Raw genomic sequence first — 23,736 nt, 5'->3', positions numbered from 1 at the left:
AGTTCTATTCTAGGCTGTGAAGTCTACATTGCAATGCCGAATCCCCATCTGGAAACAACAGTGTTCAACTAGATACCCTATGAAATTTCATGTTTGGAAAAAACTACTATATTACACAGATGATGCTTACTAAGGTTCAGTGATTTTCTTTCCAGCTCATAAAAATCTTTAAACTTACAGCAATGACCTTCCATCATCAGCTACTCTTTGTGAATTTGACTGATGAACCATCAGTAATTACCAAAAGGGAACCACTACCCAGAAGATGTGCCAATAGAAAGATCAGCTGGGACATTTTGGGCAAGAGGTGTACGCCATCCAGGTCAGCTGGGTAGCTCAGAATAGCTGAGACACCCTCAGAGCTAGGCGCTGGAGAGAGCTTCCCCCTGACCTACTCCCCCCTCTCTGGAGTAGTCATGGTGGGGTGAAGAAAGAGCAGCAGCAGCCACCAGGACATCCACTGGCTCCCACCCAGCTCCCACGGATGGATGCTGGAATCAACACTGCTGTGTGTTCTGATCCCACTTCCCCAGGCTACCTCCTGAAGCTACTACTGTGGTCTTCTGTCATGGTCGAGGGAGTGGGCAAAGGCTTAACGCTACGGCCAAGTCATCCCACACAATTAGAGTCACTAGATTCCAGCTATCCCTCCTCTGGTATCGCTTTAGTTCACCCCAGTCCTGTACTACCCAGACACCATGCCAGGCCCCCTTTTCCCAAACATCTCCACCCCAGCTCTCCTACTTACAGCCTGGTACGTGCCTGCACCTTTTCCAATTTTTGTCTCCTCATCTGCACATGCACATCATTTAAACTACCAACCCTCAATCCCTATGATAGCAGACACAAAGACCTTTATCCCACTCATCTTCCAGTTCCTGTACTGTATCATGTACAGATATTTTTTTTTTCCACAGATTCACATTCCTTTATTATTTCTTATTTTGAGCAATTTGTAAAATATAACAGCAGTATACATACAATCCAGTATTAGACACACAAGCTGAAGCTCATGATTTAAGATCCTAGTATCTTGTGCCATCAATACCAAGGAGAAAGTTTTTCCCAAAGGCAGTTTAGACCATGGCTCTAAGTCTCATTCTGAAAAAGAAATTCCCTCCATTTTCTGTATTAAAAACCTAAGACATCCTTCTAACTTCACGAAAGCCTGAACTGTCCAAAATTATCCTCAAAATCCTAAAGACTAATTTTTCCAACTAGGCATTTTTCTAAAGACTAATGTTTCCAACTAGGCAAGCACAGCCTAAAATAAACTTACAAATTCTTCAGAAAAACTTACTCACATGACAAGTAGGTTCATTAAATGACATGGAATTCTTCCACGAATTGCAAAGAGAAGCTATATACCAGAGTCACATGGATGAAGAGACTATTAAATTCAGAAGACTTACATAATTTATGCTGAATCAAGAAAACTAAATCAATTATGGAAATGAATAGGGGGGGAAAAGTGGAGTGAAAGAGCAGATTTTGATAAAAGCTTCACAGAAAAAATAGCCTCAATGTTATCTGGGGAGATTCTAGGCATTCTGAGTGGGCATAAATCCACTACAGACTCCAAATCAGTAAACTACTGTAACAAGTAAGAATATCTAAGATCAGGCATGCAACCAGGCTTAAAGGAAGTATCACAGGGTCAACCACAACCATGGTTTCTATCAGACATATTTCTGCACATACCTTACTACAAGTCAGCTGTTCAAAAAACCAATAAAAATGTACCAAACTATACACAAAGTTTTGCTTGGTTGGTTTGAGGTTGATTGGTTTGTCTGCTTAAAAGCCAATAAGATATTAAAAAGATATCAGGGATTTTAACATACACAAAGGTTAGGAAAAGGCCAGAATGAAGACTCTACTCAACTAAGTTAAGCTAATGTTGCATAAGGAAAGTCATAATACTAATATTTAAAAACTACAGATTTTCCCTCACCTGAAGGATCCCCCAATGACTTTGTGTAAAGTCATCCAAATTTTCAACACCATCAATATATCAAAACAAGTTTGATATATTCTGAGACTTCAATTGCTGTTTGCCCACAACAAAAAAAATTCTGTTTGCAAGATGGCTCTAAAGCAGCCTGGCATAAGTTATCTGCTTAGCATCATGTAAAAACTTTGTGGGAATCCAAAAAGTGGATCCATTCCTTAACACCACAGTATTAGTCATCGTCTTATCCTCAAGGAAATTGCCCAACCCCCTAAAAAAAAAAAAAAAAAAAAAAAAAAAAAAAAAAAAAAAAGAGAGAGAAAAGACTGAGCTCCTATAAAAGACAAACTTTCTACATAACCCTAATTCATTTTCTTTTCACTTTCTTTTCGACTTATTGAAAAAGAAACACAAAAGATGAAAGGCAAGCAATTGAAAATTTCAGTCCCTTCTGCAAAACTTAGGTGAACTAGAACCTCCCTAAAATGTTTGCATGCAGCTGTGGAAAAAACAGTTCAGAGCTACTAAGCACAGAAATTCTGCATTCCTACACATTGCTGTTCTCTGTGGAAATTTATTGGCCTGTTTTCATCATGGGGAAAAACAACACAAAACAAAACTAACATTTCCTAAACATCTCCCCAGTGTTATTCTGTAGCAGAGCAACATTGTTCTTAAAACATTTCAGAAAATTTCCTAGGGAGGTCAAAGTTGTCCATACCAGATGTCAACAGGTGAAAAAGTTTTTTGTGATGGAAACCATTAATTAATCTTGAGTACAGTTGTCTGATCAGACTTAACATCGAGCTTCACTGCACAAATTTCCTACAAGCAGCAGTGAAACCTACAGATGCAGTCTTTCTGGTGGCAGAGACACCATGCTACCAAATCAGATGTTTTGCAAATGAACTGGAGACAGCAGCTGCCAGCAGTTCTAAATGCCTGTGCTGAGACACTGCAGGGTTGAGAATTCTCCCTGCACCAACCCTTCCTCCCAGGTGATCAACTATGATGACCTCCCTAAAATAAAGCTGGCAACATGAATGGTACTAGCTTTCAATAAACCACACTCAGCTCATCTAACTGGTACCCAAAAACTAAGCTGGCAGTGATGAAATGAAAGCTTAGTACTGAATACAGCTCCCACTTCAAAGAAAAAGTTGTGTACATGTACAAACACACGTATTTGTCAATATTTATCCAAGTTTATTCTGTTATTTTCGTAAATTTATTTTCATTACAACATTCAGTGTCCCTTATTGCTACAATCAGTGGCCAAGTTTAGCTTAGGTGGGTTTTGGGGGTTTTTTGGGGGAGGGGCCGGGGAAGACAGCTATTTTGGTTTTTTTTTTGCAGGGAGACAAGTAAGCTTGGTTGCTGGTTTTTTTTAATTTTACCAAGTCTAGTAAAGTTAACAGTGCCTTTTCTTCCTCACTGGTGGAAACTTAGACTATGCTTTACACTATATTAACATAGCTTACATTCCTGAATCGCTTGTTGCGTAGTTTTATTATTTTTCATATACATTAGTGCTTAAAATTCTACATCTTAAAATAAGCGTTTAAGTCTGCAACATACATCTCTGGCAACATGCTTATTCCCTGGTCATTCAAAGAAACGCTGAACTTTCTTGCAACACCTAAATTCTGATGCAATGCTATATTGTTGGGGAAAAAAAAAAAAAAAAAAAAAAAAAAAAAGAGAAAAATCAAATGTTTAAAAGGAGTGCAATTTTAAACAAGCATGATTTAGAGATTACTCAGGTGGAAAACTTACCATCTCCAGCAGGCAGGCCTCGCTCTTTTTTCTCATCACATTTGTTGCATTCACTGAAGTACAGCAATAGAAACATATCCAGAAGGACCCAAACCAAAGAGGTGGCAAGGACCACCTTGCAATATGCAAATTTTTTCATGGCACTTTAAGTCAAATACAAAAATAAAAAAGTATAAATAAAAATATCAACAGGTTTCTTTAATCCAGTTTGAGACACCACGTTCTATATCTGGAAATAAAAAAAAGAAAAAGGAAAAAAGTCACAAAAAGTTATCTACGGACAGCAGCTAACAGCAGAAATTGTAGCTACGTTCTAAAGGTAACCATTCATTTAATTACCAAATACCGTATGTCTCAAAATGAATGCTCTACGCACACCAATGAGAAATTAAGGCAGCATTACTCCAGTCTTTTACTATGTTAACATTCATCACCCAAAATGTTAAAATGAGTGACCAGAGTGCTCTGCAGAGCCACTGGAGAAGAGGGTTTCATGATTTTCTCAAGATATCGAAAGGAACTCTCTGGACCCTCTGGAAATCATAACAAGCTAAATGAATGAAAACCAGGAACATCTCAGGACACAAGGTATCAACCTGTGCTGCGTGAAGCCCACGGCTAATAGTCCTCATGCTCCCACCATGTAGTACTTGCTGACTTTCTGGGCCCATCACTAGGATTGCTAGTCTAACAGATGCCTGTATTTTACATGGAGTCCAATGGCACATTACACCTTCATCAGAGACAAATACTTTGCTCTCAGCAAACCAAAACTAGACATCCCTTTTGGTAAAGTTAAACAGCTAGCAAAGCGAAGAAAGTACACTCAAGCCACTGTGATCACTTACCAGTTCAAAGTTAAAGGTATCAACTAATAATTTTGATGCTTAAATTGATTTTAATAGTTTAATGCTTGATCATAGAGCAAACTTGTAAACGTTTTTCAACATGCATACATTAAAATTTTAGAATAGCAACCTCTGAAATTCTCTTTTGTCCTACTCAAATTACAAGCAATTTTTGTTACAAGGACTGCTTATTTCCATGAGTGACTACTGGGTAGGGCAGAATCAAGAACAGCTTTGGATTTGCTCACTTACATAATTTTCTCTCTCTCCCCTTTTTTTTTTTTTTTTTTTTTTTTTTTTTTTTTTTTTACACACCAACAGGTTCCCCACCAGTGCTAACGTGTTTCAACACAAAATATTCCCAGAGTATTTCCCAGAGGGAATAGCTTACTAGGTAAAGTCAGGATTGCAGATATTCCCAACTTATAAAATAAATGGTAAGTAAGACTCTTCAAAAATACATTAGAGTTGAAAAATTGACATATAGAGTTTCTCTTACATGCTTTCAGCCTAAACTGAAGAGTTTATTGGAAAAAGAAAACTTTAATTGTAATCCATGATTATGCAAAAACCTCATAAAAAACCCTGTATCATTAAGACTACAGTTTCTTTAGTATTTCATTATCATAATTCCTCCTCTCCCTCCCCCCCCCGCCCCCCAAGGGAAAATACTATGACATCCCTCTTCTATCTAAAGCTTATTTCTTATTGGCAGCAGAGACATTCATGTCTCCATGCATCCCTATACGCTTAAGTGGCATCGGTTCGGATGGCATAGCAAGGTAGGAGCCTGTAGCCTTCCACTTGTACAAGACTAGAAAGGTGTATATTCCTCTGCTTCCTGCGTAGGTGTGCATCAAATGCCAAGAAAGAGTTTTGTTTGGGATAGTATCAGCTTGCGTCTATATAGTTTTGGTACACCGGGATGACTATATAAAATGTAGAACTGCAAAAGCATCTATAATTAACAACCTGATGATAAAGTAGCAGATGACATTACCACAATGAAACATTAAGCAAGGTATGTTAAGAAAAAAATCCTAGGGGTTGTTCGTTTGGGGTTTTTGGTTGGTTTTTTGTTTTGTTTTAAATAGACAGGATAGGATGGGACTGAACTCTGGATCTTGGAGTTGCACTATAAAGCTCTATAAAACCATCAGCTCAGTGATCAGCAGCAGTGAAAGAAAAATAATTTGTTACAGACAACTAAGAGGAGAACAGAAACCAAACCATCACTCTGCCATTACACAGCATCTGCTTTCTCATCTTGAGCGCTGTATGAACACCCAGCCTTGCTATTTCAAAAAGGATACAGAAGGATTAGAAAGGACAAGTGAGAAGGGCAAAAGGATGAAGACAACAAGGAATAGCTTCATTATAAGATGTAAGCGAAGAGAGTAGCATTCTTCCTGGCTGGAAAAGATGTAACCTAAATCAAGTGGCAGTTCTATAAAACCAAAAGCTGCAAGGAGATGGTAAATAAAGAACAACTGTTGCCTGTTACTTCTACTTCTTTTATTGACAGAAATCAAGTGAATTTAGCAGCAAGACGTTAAAAAAACCCAAGAGGTATTCCCCACAATCTGTAGTTATGCAGGGGAACTGCCTGCCCCAGTATGCTGCCAGTGCTGCAAGTCTATTCATCAGCTATTAAATACCAAGCCCTCACCCCTACCTCAGGGCAGTCCCTGGCTGCCACCCTCAAGTCACCGCATGCTAGGAGAGTACAGCGCGGTTGTAGCATTACAATTTCTCCTGTTCTCTTCCCTAGATATACGCTATCAACTGCTGGCAGAAACAAATACTGTATACAGATTAAACCCATCTGACATGGCACGACTGTACTTAAACTCTCCATACAATAGGTTTCTTCTTTTGCTGTAGTTCAGGACATGATAGAAATGATCTGGCAAAGAATCAAGTCATACCACCACCCTGCTTATACTTAAAGAAAACGAATGTTAATTAAAAAGAACATGCTTTAAAAGAAAACTAAAAAATTCTTACAATCTCAGACTTCTCGAAGCTCAGGCTCATGAGATCTTAGGCTATAAAAGAAAGTGTAAAACACACAGGGGCACAGTGCTTAGGGGTCCTCAAATTAGCAAGACACCAGGAGGAAAACAGTTATCTAGATTTTCTCTCCATAAAAATACCAACTATATCAAGTGCTTTAAAATGCATCGGCTGGCACTATATCTGCTTCTAATGCAAGAAAATTCCTTTGAGAGTTCTGTGAAATGTCAAAGAGACACTCTGTGAACCTTTTGAATCATCTGAGGATTCAGGGAAGTGATCAAGAGACAGCAATGCAAAGTTCAACACACACCAGGTACCATCAATAAGGGCCTTCCCTGTACCTTTAGATAAGGGCCCTCACTCCCTTGGGCAGTTTACAGTACCATGAATTAAAACCAGTGGTAAAAATACAGCGTGTGACAGCACTTCCACTGTCTGCTTACCAGCAGAATTCAGGCAGCACAGCAGTGAAGCAGAGGAGCCCAGAAACTCTGCTGAAGCAATGGCTCTTAGCATACTGGAGCCTTGACCCAGACCGACCTCTGGAAGAGGGTTCCACCGCCCCAGGGCTCGGGCTGTAAGAAATGCTAGGTACCTGTCTCTGGTGCTGGAGCGGTGGTGGTGGCCTCACCCAGGGGAGGGGTGCTCTGCCTGAGGTGCTGCTTCTTCAGTGGAAGGGGCTACAGGACAAAGTGGGCAGACTGGTACACCTTCTTCACAGAGACCTCGCAGTGCCACAGGTCTGAGCCCCACGACGCAAGGAAGAAGAGACAGCTAGGCATTGCATTTCAAGGGTGAGTGGATGGAGACTCCCAAGATGGGGGCTGAGCAAGGGACAAATCCAGGAAACGTGCATTCCCAGAACAGTTATACTGTCTGGGATGCTGCTGAAAGACTCATGAGTCTGCCCGAGTTCAGCTCTTAGACAACCACCCCTTGGCTATTCAATTCATGTACAAATCAATGATACTGCCAGGTGTGATCATGAGCATGAGCCCTGATTGCAGAGCTCGGGGGGGGTGGGGGGTGGTGGGGTGGTGCAGAGTACAGCCCAGATACTGCTCTCCTCAGCCGCTCCAGTGGGAGGGCAGGATTCAGGCAGGCGTGCACACAGCCTGTCAACGCCTGGCTGCACGGCTGGTGTCAAAGGCAGGCTTCTAAGGCCATAGGACTCACTTTAAGGAATGAGGGCTGCTGGCCAGGATCTGTGTGACCAAGTGAGGGAAGCAGCATCACAGAGAGGCATCTTGCACTACTTGTGCAGAATACACAGAAGGCAGAAGCAGAGATACTTTGGAGGAATATGGAAAAATCTCCTGAGCACGTAGAGGGGAGGTACTCAGGGAACCCTGAAGTTCAAGTTTGGAAGAAACGAGAGCAGCAACCAGAAAGGCATCTGTAAGGATACCAGCAAAGGAAAGGCTGAGGATAACACAGATCCACTGCTCAGTGGGGCAGCAGACCTGGTGAGAGCGGGTGTGGAAAAGGCTAAGGTAACTTGATGTCTTTTTTGCCTCCTTTGTTATTGCATGTCCCAGATGAGAGTCTAGAGGCAGAGTCTGTGGGAGTGGAACTTCACATGTAGTACAGACAGATTGAGTTGGGGATCTCCTAAGCCACTTGGACATGTGCAACTGCATGGCACCAGATGGGAGGCATCTGGCGGTGCTGAAGGAGCAGACTGATTTTATTGCAGGGTCATTCTCCATCATCTCTGAAAGTTCATGGTGGTCCAGATTGTCGCCTCAGGATTAGGAAAAAAGCTATAAACAAGAAGGAAAAGGAGGATCTGTAGAAACATCTGCCAGTCAGTCTCACTTCAGTCCCTCTGAAGACTGGGTAACTAATCCTCCTGGAACCTACATCATTCACACACACACACCAAAAAAAAAAGCAACTGGGAACAGACAGTGCAGATTCACCACAGGCATATCATACTTGACCAACCTGGCAGCTTGTCGGAACTGGGTGAGACATGACCTGAGGAAGTGGGCTACCTGGTGGGTGGACTGCTAGCTGGGCCACCAGGCTCTATGGGTTTTGACCAGCAGTATAAAGTCCACCTGACAGACACTCACCAGTGGTGTCCTTCAGAGGTCAAAACTGAAGCTGATACTGGTTAGTGTCTTTACTGAGAACCTGGGGAATGGGACCGAACGCACACTCAGCAAGGTTGCTGGTGACACCCAACTGGGGTTGGAGCAGGCAGATGATACCCTGAAACAGTACCTTGGAATGGCCCTGGGTGGCCAATGCAAGGGACATCCAAGGACTAGAAAAACAGGCAGGTTGAAAACCTCAAGAGGTTCAATAAATGCAAGTAAAAAGTCCAGCACGGAATAACCTTATTATCCATACAGGCTGGGTCTCAACAGGCTAGGAAGATGCTCTGCAGAAACAAACCTTTGGAGCCTGATAGCAACTTTAACATGAATCAGCAGTGTGTCCTTACAGCTAAGAAAGTCAGCTGCACCTATAGACAAGTCCTGTACCCATAGCAATAATCCCAAAATACACAGGTTTAGTAGTTGTCTTTGCCACTGACTAATGTAACAGAACTGAAGATTTTTGCAAAACCAAGTATTTTTCCTCCCTTCAAAATGCTGGATAATAGATAGCAAAACCTTTACATCATGGAAATAAAAGGAGTATTAAAAACACCTTGGAAAGAGTAGAATCCAAGGCCACAACTTATCAAGAATAAAGTTAAAGGAGGAAAATTGGGCACATTCAAGTCTTGTTACTTCTGAAGGTCAGGTGATTTTTTTTTTTTCCCCCTGACAAAAACCATGATACACTTGACACTATAGAAGAAGGTCATCTTTAAAATTACTGATCATGGAAGTGCATTGTTTCAGTTTACCACCTCTTTTACCAAACACAGTTGACATGGGAAAGAATGCTTACTCTTTTCAGTATGACACATGACTATTCAGTCATTTTTATCTTTGGACCAACTTCATCTTTGTTTATACTAGTGATGAGTCTTCAATACAACTTTGTAAACAGACTTGACAAAGGACTTCATTGCTGTTATTCAACACTGGATGTGGCACCTAAACAAAGCTGATGTAAGGTTTGTTTTCCAAACTTTCAGATATGAATAAACAGAACTTGGCACAAAGTAAGGGCTCATCAAAATCCTGACACAACATTTGCTATTTCTAAGCTATTAATATCAATTTAAACCAAATGGAAAGTGATTAACTGAACAGCATCTCAGGGAAGATTGATGGCCTACACAAAATTGAATTTTCAGCTTCTCAGTCTATTTAGTAATGAGGGAGAAAAGACTGGCATACTCTAAGGTAACATATTAGGCATATGTATGGATTTTTGAGCAAAATTCTAAAAAATGAAGCAAATGCAAATTGTCAATATGAGCACTAAAACTCCACATAGCTGAGCGATTAATGAGGCCTATCCAGTTGAGTATGTCTATATTTGAAAACAGAAGTGATGCCAACACTAGACTCAGGTTTCAGAACTATTTTTTGCTACTGTGCTGATGTATCTTTTTCTTTTTACTGGCCCATGCTCTGTTAAATTGGTTTTAGTGCTTGTTTACCATTACCATCAGCTTATCAGTAAGTAGGTCATTTTCAGGATAAACATAGTGTTACCTGGTTTCAACATTGTAAAACCAAATGCAAAAAAAAAAAAAAAAAAAAACCAACCCCAAACCATTCACATCAGAGGGTCAACCCATCACCTATGGGAAACAGGTGGATTCTGTGTCTTCTTCACAGAAACATAAAACACATCTTAAATTTCATCAGGAAAAAAATATTCACAAGCTCAAGGATGTCAGTACTCTCTTCTGCTCAGAAGTTAACACAAGAGAAGTATTCTTCATTGGGCTACTCTTGTTTGACAGATATTGAAAGGTTTTAGTAGTCAAAAGTCATCTGTTTCAGTACAATTCAGCAACAGTAAGTTCTGAAGAAGCAATGAGAGAAAACAGATCATACCAGCCTGAGCAGTATGAGAACAATTCATTAAAGGTAAACCTACTCTTGAGAAAAATCTGAGAACTGTAGGTCAGTAAAATCAATTTCTATTCTTCTTGCCCTGTGTAGGAAGACTATACTTTCAATTCATCAGAAGTGAATTTCCAATTCATAAGTCAATTTTTTAAATTGACCATTTAAAAAAACTATCATTTATGTTTCTAAAACTGGTAGGCCTCAGAATGAAGGAAGAATAAAATAGAAACATAGGAGTAGCTGACTACACTTGAAAAACAAGGTTGAAGTTATTGGTTCAAAAAGGCTTTCCTACAGATAAATTAGAATGCATAAATACGCTTATAAAAGTAGAAGCTCTTGAGAGATGAAAATCCAGCTCATCACTTCGAAAGGTGATGCCAAAAATGGAACAACAAACATGTACTCCTTCCCCAATTTTTGTCAAACTGTTTATAACTGTATGGAACTAAGTCACTGTGCACTTGAACCTCTGATTCTCCCTGCTTAGAATCACAGAATCATAGAATAGATTGGGTTGGAAAGGACCTTCTTATCTAAATAGTCTTTACTTAACCTGTATGATTAGTTCTGATTACTTCTACAGATACATAATAAGGAAATAACATTCCTAAACTGAGTAGAAACACTTTCAAAACTAAGCTCTTTCAGTTACTGCAAGAAAATTAATTTAAAAGACATTGCTATTTTGGTACCTATACTTTCAGAAACATCTTAACTACAATCATTTAACTTCTGAAAACAGTTTATAATTTTGCAAATTAGTGCTTAATGGTTTCGCAAATGAGTTTGTAAGCAGCATGTACTATCGTGATTAAAACTCCTCACAATTTTCCAGGAAATCAAGCAAGCATTTGGCCAACACTTTCAAGCAGCTCCCACCACTACACAGTCCTTCCTGATTCTCTTTCTAATCAGTACTATTCAAATAAAAATGATCATTTGCAGATTAATAACTACCTAGTATGGCCCAAATACCAATTATACTAGAAATATAGTTTACCTCCATATAATAAAGATTAAATATGGGAAAATTAATTGCAACAGGGACAAGGACACGGAAATTATCAAATCCACGATGAAATAAAAACAGCGGAGAATTCCCACTCTGGTAAAACCAGGCCTGTATAATCCCTTCTGTAGGGCCCAAAAAGAAATGCCAAGTGAAATTTTTAAGCGTGATACCAGAAAACTCTGGTAATTTACTACATGCACTACCTGAAACAGGCATAAATGCAAAGATATTCTGAAGGACAGCAAGTTGTCCAGACATATACGGATATTTTAATATAATAAAGTGTATTAATACTACATTAACATAGTATACATTCATGTAGTAATTAACATAGTATATAAATACTATAAGTAGATATAAGTAGATCAGAAGTTGAATAAAAAGCAATACAGTTTCGATAAAATTAGAACAGCGTAAATTTCATTCAATCTATAGCTGACTTCAAAGTTATTGCTGTCACCTAGTGCAAAACATTTTAAATATAGCTCCCACAAGGAAAATAGTTATTTAAGGTGAGGAAGATCAAGATTAATACAAAAAATAACATGGATAAACAAGAAGATTACAAAGCAGACTGTAAAGACTTATAAAAAAAAAAAACCAATTTAGTAGGCTGCTGAGAATGCACCTTTGATAATCTGGCAACCATTTTGTTTAGTAATCTTGGTGCTAAATCTAGATGGGCAATCTTAAGACCTATTGCTGTTAAAAAGGAACAAGTGATAAAGTAGGAAGAAAGATGGTTTTGTGGACTGGAATAACAGAATCGAGACAACATTTAATAAAATACGTTCAATAGTACACATTGGAGCTTGTAACTTTTCTATCAGCTGAAGAGTTTCAATAAAGCAAAGGCTCATAAGGGTGGTGCTGTGAGCTGCCAGTGTCACCCAGTCATGGACAAAAGGCCAATGACATTTTTGGATGCATCATTCAAGTATTCTCTTTAGATATAAAACCAGAAACCATTGCACAATGCACCAGCACTTCACAAGGGAAGGGCAGAGGGAGAGCTATTTATCTGGCAGAGAAGATGCTTCAAAGCAGAACCCTGTGGATTTATAAGAGACCACTGAAGGGGACTGGACACAGTGATCCAAGCAGTCCTTTCTACTCCCACTCTTCCAGCCTGGAATTCGTAGAAAAGTAATGCACACAAATGAAGAGGCCTAAATTAACTGCTTCTAGAAGCAAACGCAGATGCCAGGTCTTTGTCATAAAAATCCTCCATACCAGCTCAGCATTTGGGGTGGGGTTTGTTTTGGTTTGGTTTTTTGTGCTTAAGTTGGTCTTTTGGAAGATAAAAAAACCCCAAACCAAATATCCACACTCATGGATTCCCCTAATGCCAAATTGTTCCAATAGATTGTTTTTGAGAATAAAATAAAAGATTGTTTACAGAACTCCTCAAATAAGAAAGCTTTTGAAAGCCCTTCTTAAGTTACTTCTTTTCCCCAGCCGTAGCCAATGCTTTTTAGAGTGACTTTAAGAAAACCCTATCTTGCTTGCAGGAAGAAACTGCTACAGACAAGGTTTCAAAGGACCAGAGGAACAGTATTTTAATCAAATAATAAAAATTCAAAATCAATTTAATCCACAGATTTTGGATTTACATTCTTTTTTCACACCAATTTTTGCTATATAAGAAAAAGAATGAAGTGGTCCAGGAGGGAGACAAAAGATTCCCTAACAGAATATCACTGTAAATATTACAAGAGCTCAAGAGGATAGCTAAAATTTGGAAACCAAGAACACAAGAAAAGTGCAAAGACTATTGCTGTCATATAAGCAGCTGAGATTGACTAGACTTCTGTTTCATGACTTTAAAGTAGCTTTCAAGTGACTGAGGCAACAATTTCATTTTTCCATCTGCTGTCCAGGTTGAATGAAAATTATCTAAAAATAGAGAGACTTATTCAGGGATCCTTCAGGTATTTCCATTCTCTCAACTGCTTTGAGATTTAAACTATACTTCTGTTATGCCCAGTGAACAATCAGTATACATTACTTTTAATATTGCAAATCCTATTAAAAAAACGCAACCGAAAAACCTATACATCTTTTTACAGTACTGCTTCAACTATTAGGAGTGCATCATTAGTCCAATTTAATTGCATTAAGTTATTGGGTATTACAGTCCTGGCAGGTAAGTTCAAACCACTATTACTCAAATCTTTTCCTTCTTACATTGAACAGCAGGTATTGCCTCTCCTGACAGCTACAGAATAGGCAATCCTTTTAGGAAAGCAGATTTATAAGCCAATAGACAGTTATTTCTTTTCCTGAAACAAGTGCAGTCTTAAATTGGGCTACTGACACCTCAGATGCTGAACATTCCTCGTTAAAGCCGCAGCTACTTCACCTGCATGCTCTGGGAGGGCTACTGGGTGTGCTGGACTTAGAGTAACAGCCAGCTAGAGAATACAGACAGTCTTTTCATCAGTGAGTATCACAGGCAGCATGAAGACAATGAACAATTCATGAGTGAAAAGCTTTTCTTATTAACAGCAGCAAGAGAGGATTTTAATGTCAGCACTAGAATGCACCAAGCTCATAAACCCCTGACATACAATAACTAAGGGCTGAAGATGCATCAGTAAGACCCATTCGAGCTTTCTGCTACCCTTCACAGAAGCCTAGAAGGATGAGGTGGGATTTTCTTGCGTTTTTCTTTTTGGAAGATGTACAGTCAGTGACTTAGCTTTTTCAGTACAGCAACACTCCTGCCATTTAGCATCCCAGAGCCATGAACTGACTCCAACCTTCATAAATCCCTGAAGAGCTATGCTAGCTGGTCTTCCAATTCCTACACTATGGGACTGGAAGAGGAAAATCCAGGTCACATCAGCACCGGTGCTCTAGGTGAAGACCTCCATTTCCTCAAGAAAAACAACTTTGTCATGTGAGCTACAGACCTTGCAAGTTCACCATTACTCAGAAGAAACTTTTTTTTTTTTTAAACTAAGTAATTTTAGCTTCCTTATCAGAGCTAAATCCCTGTTCAAGGTTCTTTTAAGAAATAAAAAGCTGAAGTACCCCAAATTTATATTACAACAAGATAGTGTCACAGCAGTAGAGATTAGGCCTATTAGTACACTATTTGCTGTCTGCAACAGAAACCTGTGAACACCTCCACATACTTTAGATACTCAGGCTTGTGAAATGATGTAACACAGCATGAAGGCTTCTAGCCAAAAGCAACATCACTTGGCCTTACAAGGCATATGCTCACTAAGACCAAAAGCATGCAAGCAGTTAAGAATTTCTAATAATCAAGAAGTCACACATTCCAAAGACTATTTTAAATCATCTGACAGGTGGCAAGATGAGCTATAAGTAGAACAGGCTAGCTGACAGGACTTCTTCTAAAGTTAATTTTAAATTCCTTCTGAAAAAACCCCAGATTTTCTGTTTAGAGCAATCTTCTTTAAGAAATCATATGCACTAGATTAGACTATGTGGAAATAAAAACACAGTAAGCTGTTCCATATTCTCAATGCTCGTATTTTTCATCTTCCTTTATAATGTTTCTGCATAGTCCAGAACAATTGAATTTACTTTCAGAAGTTTTTAGAAGTTTGACATTAAAATGTCAAACTGCAAACTCAGTTTTTACCAGCTGAGACTGAACTAAAATGAATACTATCCTTATCAATAGATCATTTTTCATATAGATGTGTCAAATACTCAGTAGAATTTTCTGCAGATGATACTTTCCTCAGCCTGCATACATCAACAATTACTAATGTCAGGTTGCATTTGCTTTTGAAGTATTTTGAGGAAATAAGCAGATTGTTCTTGAAAACACTGATGAACAGAGACAGAGGGGGTTGGAATTTACTCTCTATTCTGCTGTTAAGATAGAAGTTAGAAGAGAAGAAACTAGCAACTCAGGTGTCAGTATTAACGAATCACAAATTTCAAGAAGAAATCTTGGACTACTTAAAGGTCAGAAGAATTCACCGACACCAAGCTAGTTACACATTTTTCAGAGACAAAGACCTAAGCAGACTATGAACAATCAAATGAATAATTTTTTTACAAAACAATCTTGAAACCTTCCTCACATGTTAAGAGAAATTGTTAAATCTTGCAAGCTAAGTCTCAAATGTTCTAAAATATCCAACCTCCATAAAGCTTCTGATTATTCTTTAGATATGTATCAAAGGCAAAAGCTAGAGTGGAATAAAATTGTTCATTAATTCTTCAAACACTTTTAAAGACTGCAGAAAATTATATAAGCAAATAGTCATCATTAAGGATGAATCACTAATGAGCAAGAATTTGAATTAAAGAAAAGCAGAGTCAGCTAATTAGAAAAAAGATTATAAAGGAGATTTCTGGAAACATGGGGTAAATTGCAGTGAACAGATTCAACCATCCTTATGTAACTGCAGAAACCTCTAATCCTGAAAACTTCCTATTGTGGATTAAATTCCAGAAGGAAACTTGAGGAAATACCAAATACATTTGAAGAACATTTTTTCTCTGTCTTCAGTATACATGGAAAATATTTTTTAAAAAAATGTTCTAGAAGAAAAGCTTTGAAAACAGTACAGGTAAAGAAAAATTGATGTTACATGCTGGGGCCTAGAGTGTTTATCCTAGAAAAGCTGGCTGAATTCTGCCTAGAGTAACTGCAGAACTTGCTGACAAATCAAATACAGGCAGATATCAAGTTAAAAACTGAATAGGATAACGCATGTGACTAAACATGAAGACTTAAAGAATTAGGAAATATTATTTGACAAAATAAGGATGACAATCATTTAACACATGGTAGGTTCTATTATCTCAAGTAAAATGAATGGTAAAGAATTCAAGGGTTTTATTAACAAGTTTTATTTCCCATCCCTTTAACAGTGATGCTGCAGACAGTCAAAAAAAAAAATAAATTAAAAATAGTACACACACCCCACCACACCTAGGGAAACAAAAATTCTAACAAAACCAGCTCAGCAGTTTTGCAGGGCGAAACCCTTTTTGAAATACAGAAAAAACATCAGACATCCATCCAAAAAACCTAGCACACCAAAAAAAAAAATACCCAACCAACCTCAGAACATATGCTTCTCTTTCTCTAGAAAGAAAAGCCTGATCAGATATGGACAAAAAAAAAAAAAAAAAAAAAAAAAAAGCTAGCATTGTCCAATTTCATGATATATTCATTAAATTATTGCAATGCTTCGCATAAAAACTTGTGCCACTTTGCTATATCCATATGCAAATATAAATTCTACATGGAAAGCAAGTTTCTGTATTTATAGAGGCAGGCCATATAGCTCTTAAGCATACATTCACACACAAAGTCTGTTTCCACATCATAAAGCTGCCTGCTCAGCAGGTAACTTCTGCTGCTAACAACTGTTTTGTATTTAATTAACACGCACAGTATTGTGCTAAGGATAAGATTCTTCACATCCATCCTTTGCATTCCCTCTTTCTTATGCTCCCTTGCTTTAGATTTCGTTTTTCTCAACTCTGCCTTCCCAGAGATCTCTGACAACACAAGCTTGAGAAATACTATGCTTTAAGTTCTTTATTTCCATTGCCAACCCATGCGAATGGACACATGCTATAAAAAGAACAACCATGAGATTTTCTTCAAAGACCCATAAATTTGTCCACATAACGTCTATTTGTAGAGCAGGCAATGCTTGTATTTTGGGTTCTACTTTGGATAAGTAAACAAGAAGAAATTCTGAGACATTCTCACAGAAGTCTACTCTCCCTTTCCTTTTCACTGCATTTTCCCCTTTGATATTCACGCAAACAAGCTATCCTTAACTCTCAGGCAGGCAACAGCTCTGACCAAATCTGTTTCATGCAAGCAGATGCACTCTCCTTCCCCCGCTGCTCTTACATTTACGTCTCCGAGGCTGCCACCATACAAACAAAAAACCTGAAGCACGCAGCATTCACCCATCCAGCAAATACGTCATTCCGTAACTGTAAAAGTAGACAACTATAAATGGTGGACCTAAGCATAGAAACTGTAATTCACCATGGACACATGTCTAGCTCATTACAAGTTACCAGCAGGCAGAGCTTCCATATTGCATTAAATGGAGGGGAAAGAACTCAGTTTGACCCGCCCAGGTCAATGCAAATAAATGAAACCGTTTTTACATTAGCAGTCGCTAGAAATACGAATACATGAAAAAGCTAGATTGGTAGACAAACAAAACAAAAACCTCAACTGAATAGTCACGAAAGACAGGCAGAAATGTGACGGCAAACAAAAAAAGACAATCTGCTGGCTGGCCATATAATAAAATCACTTAATTGCAGAATACTGAGACTATACAGAAAAAACCCCCAAAGATTAAAAAGCACAGGAAATCCAGTCTATTCATTGTATTGTGAACAGCTTTGTACTCTCCCCCCTGCCCTGAACCACATATACTAGATAACTTTATAAAAAAAAAAATATTTGGAATCCAAGACTTCATTTGCCAGTATTTCCAAACTTAACACTGGCTGCATTGAAGACTTTTCTCAGACTCATCTCTAATACTACAGTAAATATTTTAAACCTCTTTATATTCACTAGAGCAGTACTTCCAAACAATTAATTAATCCACTAGTTCAAGTTGGTTTGCTGAAACTTAAAATACGAAGTATGAACATTGAGACCAAGAGCATGTTGCATTTAAATCCAGCAAAGTGTTACAAAGAATGTCTTGGGTTTATAGTTTCAGAATGACCTTTCTGCTGTACTCTGGACACACCATTATAAAAAGCATACCATTACTAATAAGAGAAAATGTAACAAGAAAGAAAAAGGTCTATAAACACGTGGATATAAATTAGAAGAAGGTCTTGGGTATAGCCCTATCAAGTCACTGTAATCACAGCATTTGTGCAGGAAATTCCAGTTTGGATTTCCAAAGGTTAAACAGAACCACTGAGCACTCTTCCCAACTTTCAACTTCATCAAAAAATAAAAAAAAAATTGACCAAAAAAATTGATCAAGTTCACATTTGATCAAAAGCATTAGAATGGAAACAATAAGTTGAACTCTACAGAGAACAGCAATCCTGTTTTGTTAATGGCTTCAAAAATCTGTACTTGTTTAAAACAAGAATAAATCTATCATGTTTTGAGCTCATTTGTGAAAGAAAGTGCTAGAAAAAAACAACAAAAAAAAAATCAATAAAACTGCAAAAAAAAGTTTTCACTTAGCTCATGGAAAGTATTTAAACAAAGTCATTTTTTCACATGAAAATGCTACACTTTCAGCATTCTGTAATAAACCTTTTTAAAATGTTGCTGGATTTTATTTCTTAATTCTCTAGAAGAAAAATGGCAGATTCACTCACATGTTAAATTTCAAGACTATACTCTTACAGCTAGTGACTCCAAAAAAGGTTTGCCATCTGGCTTAACTTGTAAGTTTTCATCCTAATATGCAAAAAGTTTAGCAAATTTAAATGAAACCGCCATATCAAGATATAAGCGTTGCATGAATAGGGGAAAAAGTAAATAAAATTTAGAATTTGTTATTTGTTGCACTGTGCAGCAGTCCAGACAAATCTGAAGAATGTGATATATAATTGAAGGCAGAAAGATTACTTCTTGAAAGAGTTCACTTTTTTCCCCAGTTACCTGTAAGATTGATGCTAACAGTTTTCTGCACAGTTGCATAGAGAAAAAAAATCAGTATAACATTAGGTATGGCAGAGATGTATTAAACTTCACTAAATTATTTAAGTTTCTTCAAATACCCAGGTGCTTATTACTTTGCCAATTTTTTTCCAGAAGTTGTCAGGCACTTTGTAAAAACCAGCTAATGTATTTAATTTGACACATCATTTTTGAAGGTAGAAAGCTGGTAGCAACTTAGGTTTTTTTACAATTCAAAATTCATACCTGACTCAGAGCCAAGAGAGAAACAGGTCACCAAAAAAAGGTTAATGTGTCAGAAAACATTAAAAAAAGGGAATATGATGGAACTGTTTTGCAAATTCAGCTACACATAATTGGAGACCGCAGCATTTGAGTAACACAATCACTTTTTTTAAAATTTAAATTAATTCAGATACTTTTAAAGCCTCTTTTAAAATGCTGTGCTCCAATTCATTTAAAATTACTTTTCAGTACCTTCTGAAAGATTTTCAACTTCTCTGAAGATACTAGAATCTTTACCACAATAGACTAGACATGCCTGAGAAGCCATACCACGTGGTTAGATCATGGTTAAAGATTCAGCACCACGCTACTGTGTAAGTAGTTGCCAGTCCATCTTCTCTTTCATTCCAACATGCTGGCCTTCTGCTTTGCCAGCAAAAATTTACACAGCAATGAAGAAACTCAATCAGGGAACTGACACAACTGAAAAATAACTACAAACAATCCTGTTTTTTAACCACACCAGTCTCCCAGTGCAGACCCAGACCGAAGGATGCAGACCAATCAGGTATCCTCCTCAATAGCAGTTATTTCCACTCAAATCTGTTACCTCATTAAACTCGCCATTAGAGTCAACAGCCACAGAAGTGGTGGCTGGGCTACAGCAGAAGAAATACCAGTGGATCTGCGGCTTGAGAGGCCACAAGCAGTAAAACCAGAAGTAAAAAATTTGTTCTGCTCTTTTTCCCCCCCCCCCCTTTTTTTATTCTGAGTAGCCTCTACTATTATTTAACAGTATTAGGTAGTGATTTTGGATATACTTTACCCCTCTCCCCTAAACTCATGCTTGTTCAAGTTATACTTTTTAAGCACCGAATTTAAGAGTACATGCCAGATTAGAATCTTTTGGAGTTGACTGGAAAAGGATCCACTCAGACCTGAAACAGTCTTTTCCCTTTTTACCCCGCTTAACCTGAACTTCAAAGTTGGCCCTGGTGAGTTCTTCAGAACTCAATCTGTGAAAACTAACCTTTAAAAGGAGCTAACAGGTTTGCAGGAAAGAAAAAAAACAAGGTGAAAAATAAGCACAAAATGTCAATACCAAGGGTATCAAGTGGAGGACAACATTTAATACGCTCAATACAATTGAACTGGTTAATCTTTTCTGCCAAAGAAAACAGACTTATCCTACCACATCTTTGCCTGTCTGTCCTGTTAAACTTCGGTTCTCCTCCTTGTTTCAGCCAAGCTAAAAGAAAAATTTTATGCACAGAGGGATGGCTTGACAAGAACTTAGTTGTTAAACACCTTATTGAGCAGTCAGTGGCTACACAGTTGTAGTTTAATAAGTTATCTCTTGTCGACTGACAAGGATGCTTTAAGTGAATTGTGTTTACTGTAGAAACATAGAAAATAAAAAGCAGGCTTTCTTAATTCAGCTGGATGGAAAACTGATGTGAATTCCAGCTTGTTGGCCTAGATAACTCTTTTCAAGATGATATCATACTGAGAGAGTAAAGGTAAGTTCAGGAGAACTGAAAATGGGGTGCTCTACCCACCTGGATACTGTACTTTCCAATACCCAGAGACAACCACAGTAACCAATAAATTATGCTTGCACTAATCTCTAAAGGGATTCTTATGGACACCTGTTTAACAGCTGCAGACGACTGAACTGGTCCACCAGGACCTTGAAGGGACAGAAAAATACAGAATATGCAATGACAAACGTAGTAGCATACATGTGGTCTCTAAGATACATCCTTTGCTCTAAGGTACATCCAAAGCAGACCGACCTGACCAACGCGTCAAAAATTCCTGGATCACATTTTGTACTAACCTCTTCTGCGGGTTTACAGCCATCTGGATGGTCCACTAGCACTGGTGGCAAAATCCCAATACATTGCTGTAGAGCGCCTGTGGTAGGAACCATAGAGCAACAGATTGGCCTAGGCCATTCTGACATGAACACAGAAGTACAAGAGGTCTTCCATCCACAAGGTCTTAAGGCTGCCCTAGAAGAAAAACAGAAATTCAGGTAAGTTCTCCACTCAGTTGTGGCAGAGCTTGAGGTGGAAGGGGCGGAAAGTTTTCCAGCATTTAAGACTTCAAAATCCTGTGCAAGTGAGAAGGAGCCAAAAGACTGCTTCTAAAAAAAGGCAGTGAACTGAGCCTGTGATGAAAACAACATATGCAGGGTAGAGTAGAGAGGTGGAACAAGTCATTAAAATTTTTTAGCCTTTCAGATGATATGATTTAAGTGGGAGGACTGCCTGTCTTCCCAAATAAGCAGTTATCTATTTTTGAGTTCTATATATGTCGCCCTCTATCCAATCACGAACACTTAGCACAACAAACTATGAATTGCTCTTGGTAAGGCTAGAAAACAGCCGCCTCAACGGCACACATTCATATGAGCAGCTCCCCAGATGATCATTCTTTTGGACTAAGTTTTCCCATACGTATTGTAGTTTACAGACGTAGGTTTTTTTACATTCTTTCATCTCTTGCCCACAAGTTAAGCATTAGCATTTATAATGGCCGCTTTTTTTAAAAAAAAAAAAAAAAAAAGTGTTATTATACTAACACAGACCTGATGCTTAAGAAGAAATGTTTGCTCACTTCTAAAAAGAAAAAGTGACACATGAGAAATCATGCCTGAACCTTTCAAAGTGTTATCTATTAAAATTTTAGCAGTATTGAATGAATTCCTCCAAATCTCTTCCTTTACCCAGTTAATACAGAGATGTCTGAAGGAAATTCTAAGCAGCTGAAAAGTAAACAAAATATCTTAACAGACAAGAAAGCAGATTTTTTTATTTTTAATGCAGTTGTAACATGCCTACACTTAAGCAGTATTTGCCATATATTATGAGTTTATATGTTGTATTTGCCATATTCTATATGAGCCTACTAAGTTATTCAAGTTTATTGCTCTACCCGTTTAAAGTGTTAGCTTTATGTATTGCCTGTCCAATGAAAAATTATGTACAAGGGAGAAAAAAAAAGATGCTGACACCATGGTAACATGACAGCATGGAAGAAATACATGGTGAGGAAAGCTAAGATTGGCAGTGATAGAAAAGATGTTTGTCAACTGCTTATTCTGAAACAAATTATTACTCCAGTACTGTGGCAGGTGAAGTAAGTATAATACTTGGCAGTTCCCCCTTTTTTTGCATATCAAAATAGAAAGGGAAAATGTCTCAACTCCTAATTTTGTTCTCCATTTGAGGTCAGATTACCAAAATACTGATAAAGCATACTGATAGAATAGGAATAGTAAGCAGTTTTAGATCCACAGAAGTGGCTTACAATCTGAATTTTAGAAGAACTGGCTAAGGATCTCTCAGAAATAATATAAATTTTTACCAAATCTGAACAAAATAGGGAAATTTCAAAGGGCCAGAAAAATACAGATTCATAAGATAACCCAAGACATAACCAGCAGGACACCCAACATAGATCACATGACTGTTACCTTTCTGCAAGTGTTAAATATTAAGAGATCATGACATAATTCTGAAGAGACCCAGCCAACCTTTAACAAAGCAAGTTAGTCACAGCCTTCAAGAAGATTAAACACACAGACTTCTATGATATAGCTGACTAGGCTGTACACATTGCACTGTACCATACAACCCACAAATAAAATCAGTGTTACTTATGTTAAATTAGCTTTTTTTGTATTGCTTTTCTTCAGTAAAACTCAACTGCCTTAAGAGGCAGAAAACATGATCCATTTTTACAGATGGGGAAACTAGTCCATAACTGGTTAAGCGGCAAATCTGGGAGCAAGTTTTCTTCTACCTGCTCAAGCATTTTAACTGAAGTATCTATTTATACATCTATCTGGTTAGACGAAGATCCATATTCTAGTGATTTTGCTAATTTATATATTTCCTCAAAGGATCCTAAGATGACATGCTCTCTGTTCAGTGCTGTCCAGACACTGGACAGAAATAGCTCTTATAAAACACACAAACAAAAAGCAAACAATGAGAGCAAGACCTAGAGAATGGTCCATGTTGCCATTAGTAAGCAAGGCACATCTACCAAGGGCAGATGTTCGCTTTTTTTTTTTTTTGTAGTGAACTTCCACACACTTAAAAGCTTATAATTTCCCTTGATCTTTTCTTTGGGTCACAAAAATGCCAATTCAACCATTCTTTCTGCACATACCATCTTTTCTAAATTGCCAGTCATTACCATTACCCTCCTGGGGCAAATTAACTGTGCCTACATCTTTCTTGAAGCATAATAGCCAAAACTGACTGTATTGGGTTGGG

The 23,736-nt window shown here is 38.0% G+C and overlaps 1 protein-coding gene across 1 annotated transcript in view; it reads right to left on the bottom strand.

Moving 5' to 3' along the window:
• GALNT1 (polypeptide N-acetylgalactosaminyltransferase 1) overlaps nt 1-21,460 on the bottom strand; it is a 63,073-nt gene extending 41,613 nt beyond the window's left edge. The window contains exons 1-2 of the mRNA XM_009639940.2: nt 21,288-21,460; nt 3,728-3,956 (exon numbers count right to left, since the gene is read on the bottom strand). Coding sequence (XP_009638235.1) covers nt 3,728-3,866 — 139 coding nt within the window. The 5' untranslated portion in view covers nt 3,867-3,956; nt 21,288-21,460. The remainder of the gene's footprint in view (nt 1-3,727; nt 3,957-21,287) is intronic.
• Between the last annotated feature and the right edge of the window lie 2,276 nt (nt 21,461-23,736).

The sequence above is a fragment of the Egretta garzetta genome, unplaced genomic scaffold (assembly GCF_000687185.1).
Source record: "Egretta garzetta isolate BGI_Z169 unplaced genomic scaffold, ASM68718v1 scaffold405, whole genome shotgun sequence".
NCBI classification, from domain to species: Eukaryota; Metazoa; Chordata; class Aves; order Pelecaniformes; family Ardeidae; genus Egretta; species Egretta garzetta.
This window is presented reverse-complemented; position numbering and strand designations above follow the sequence as displayed.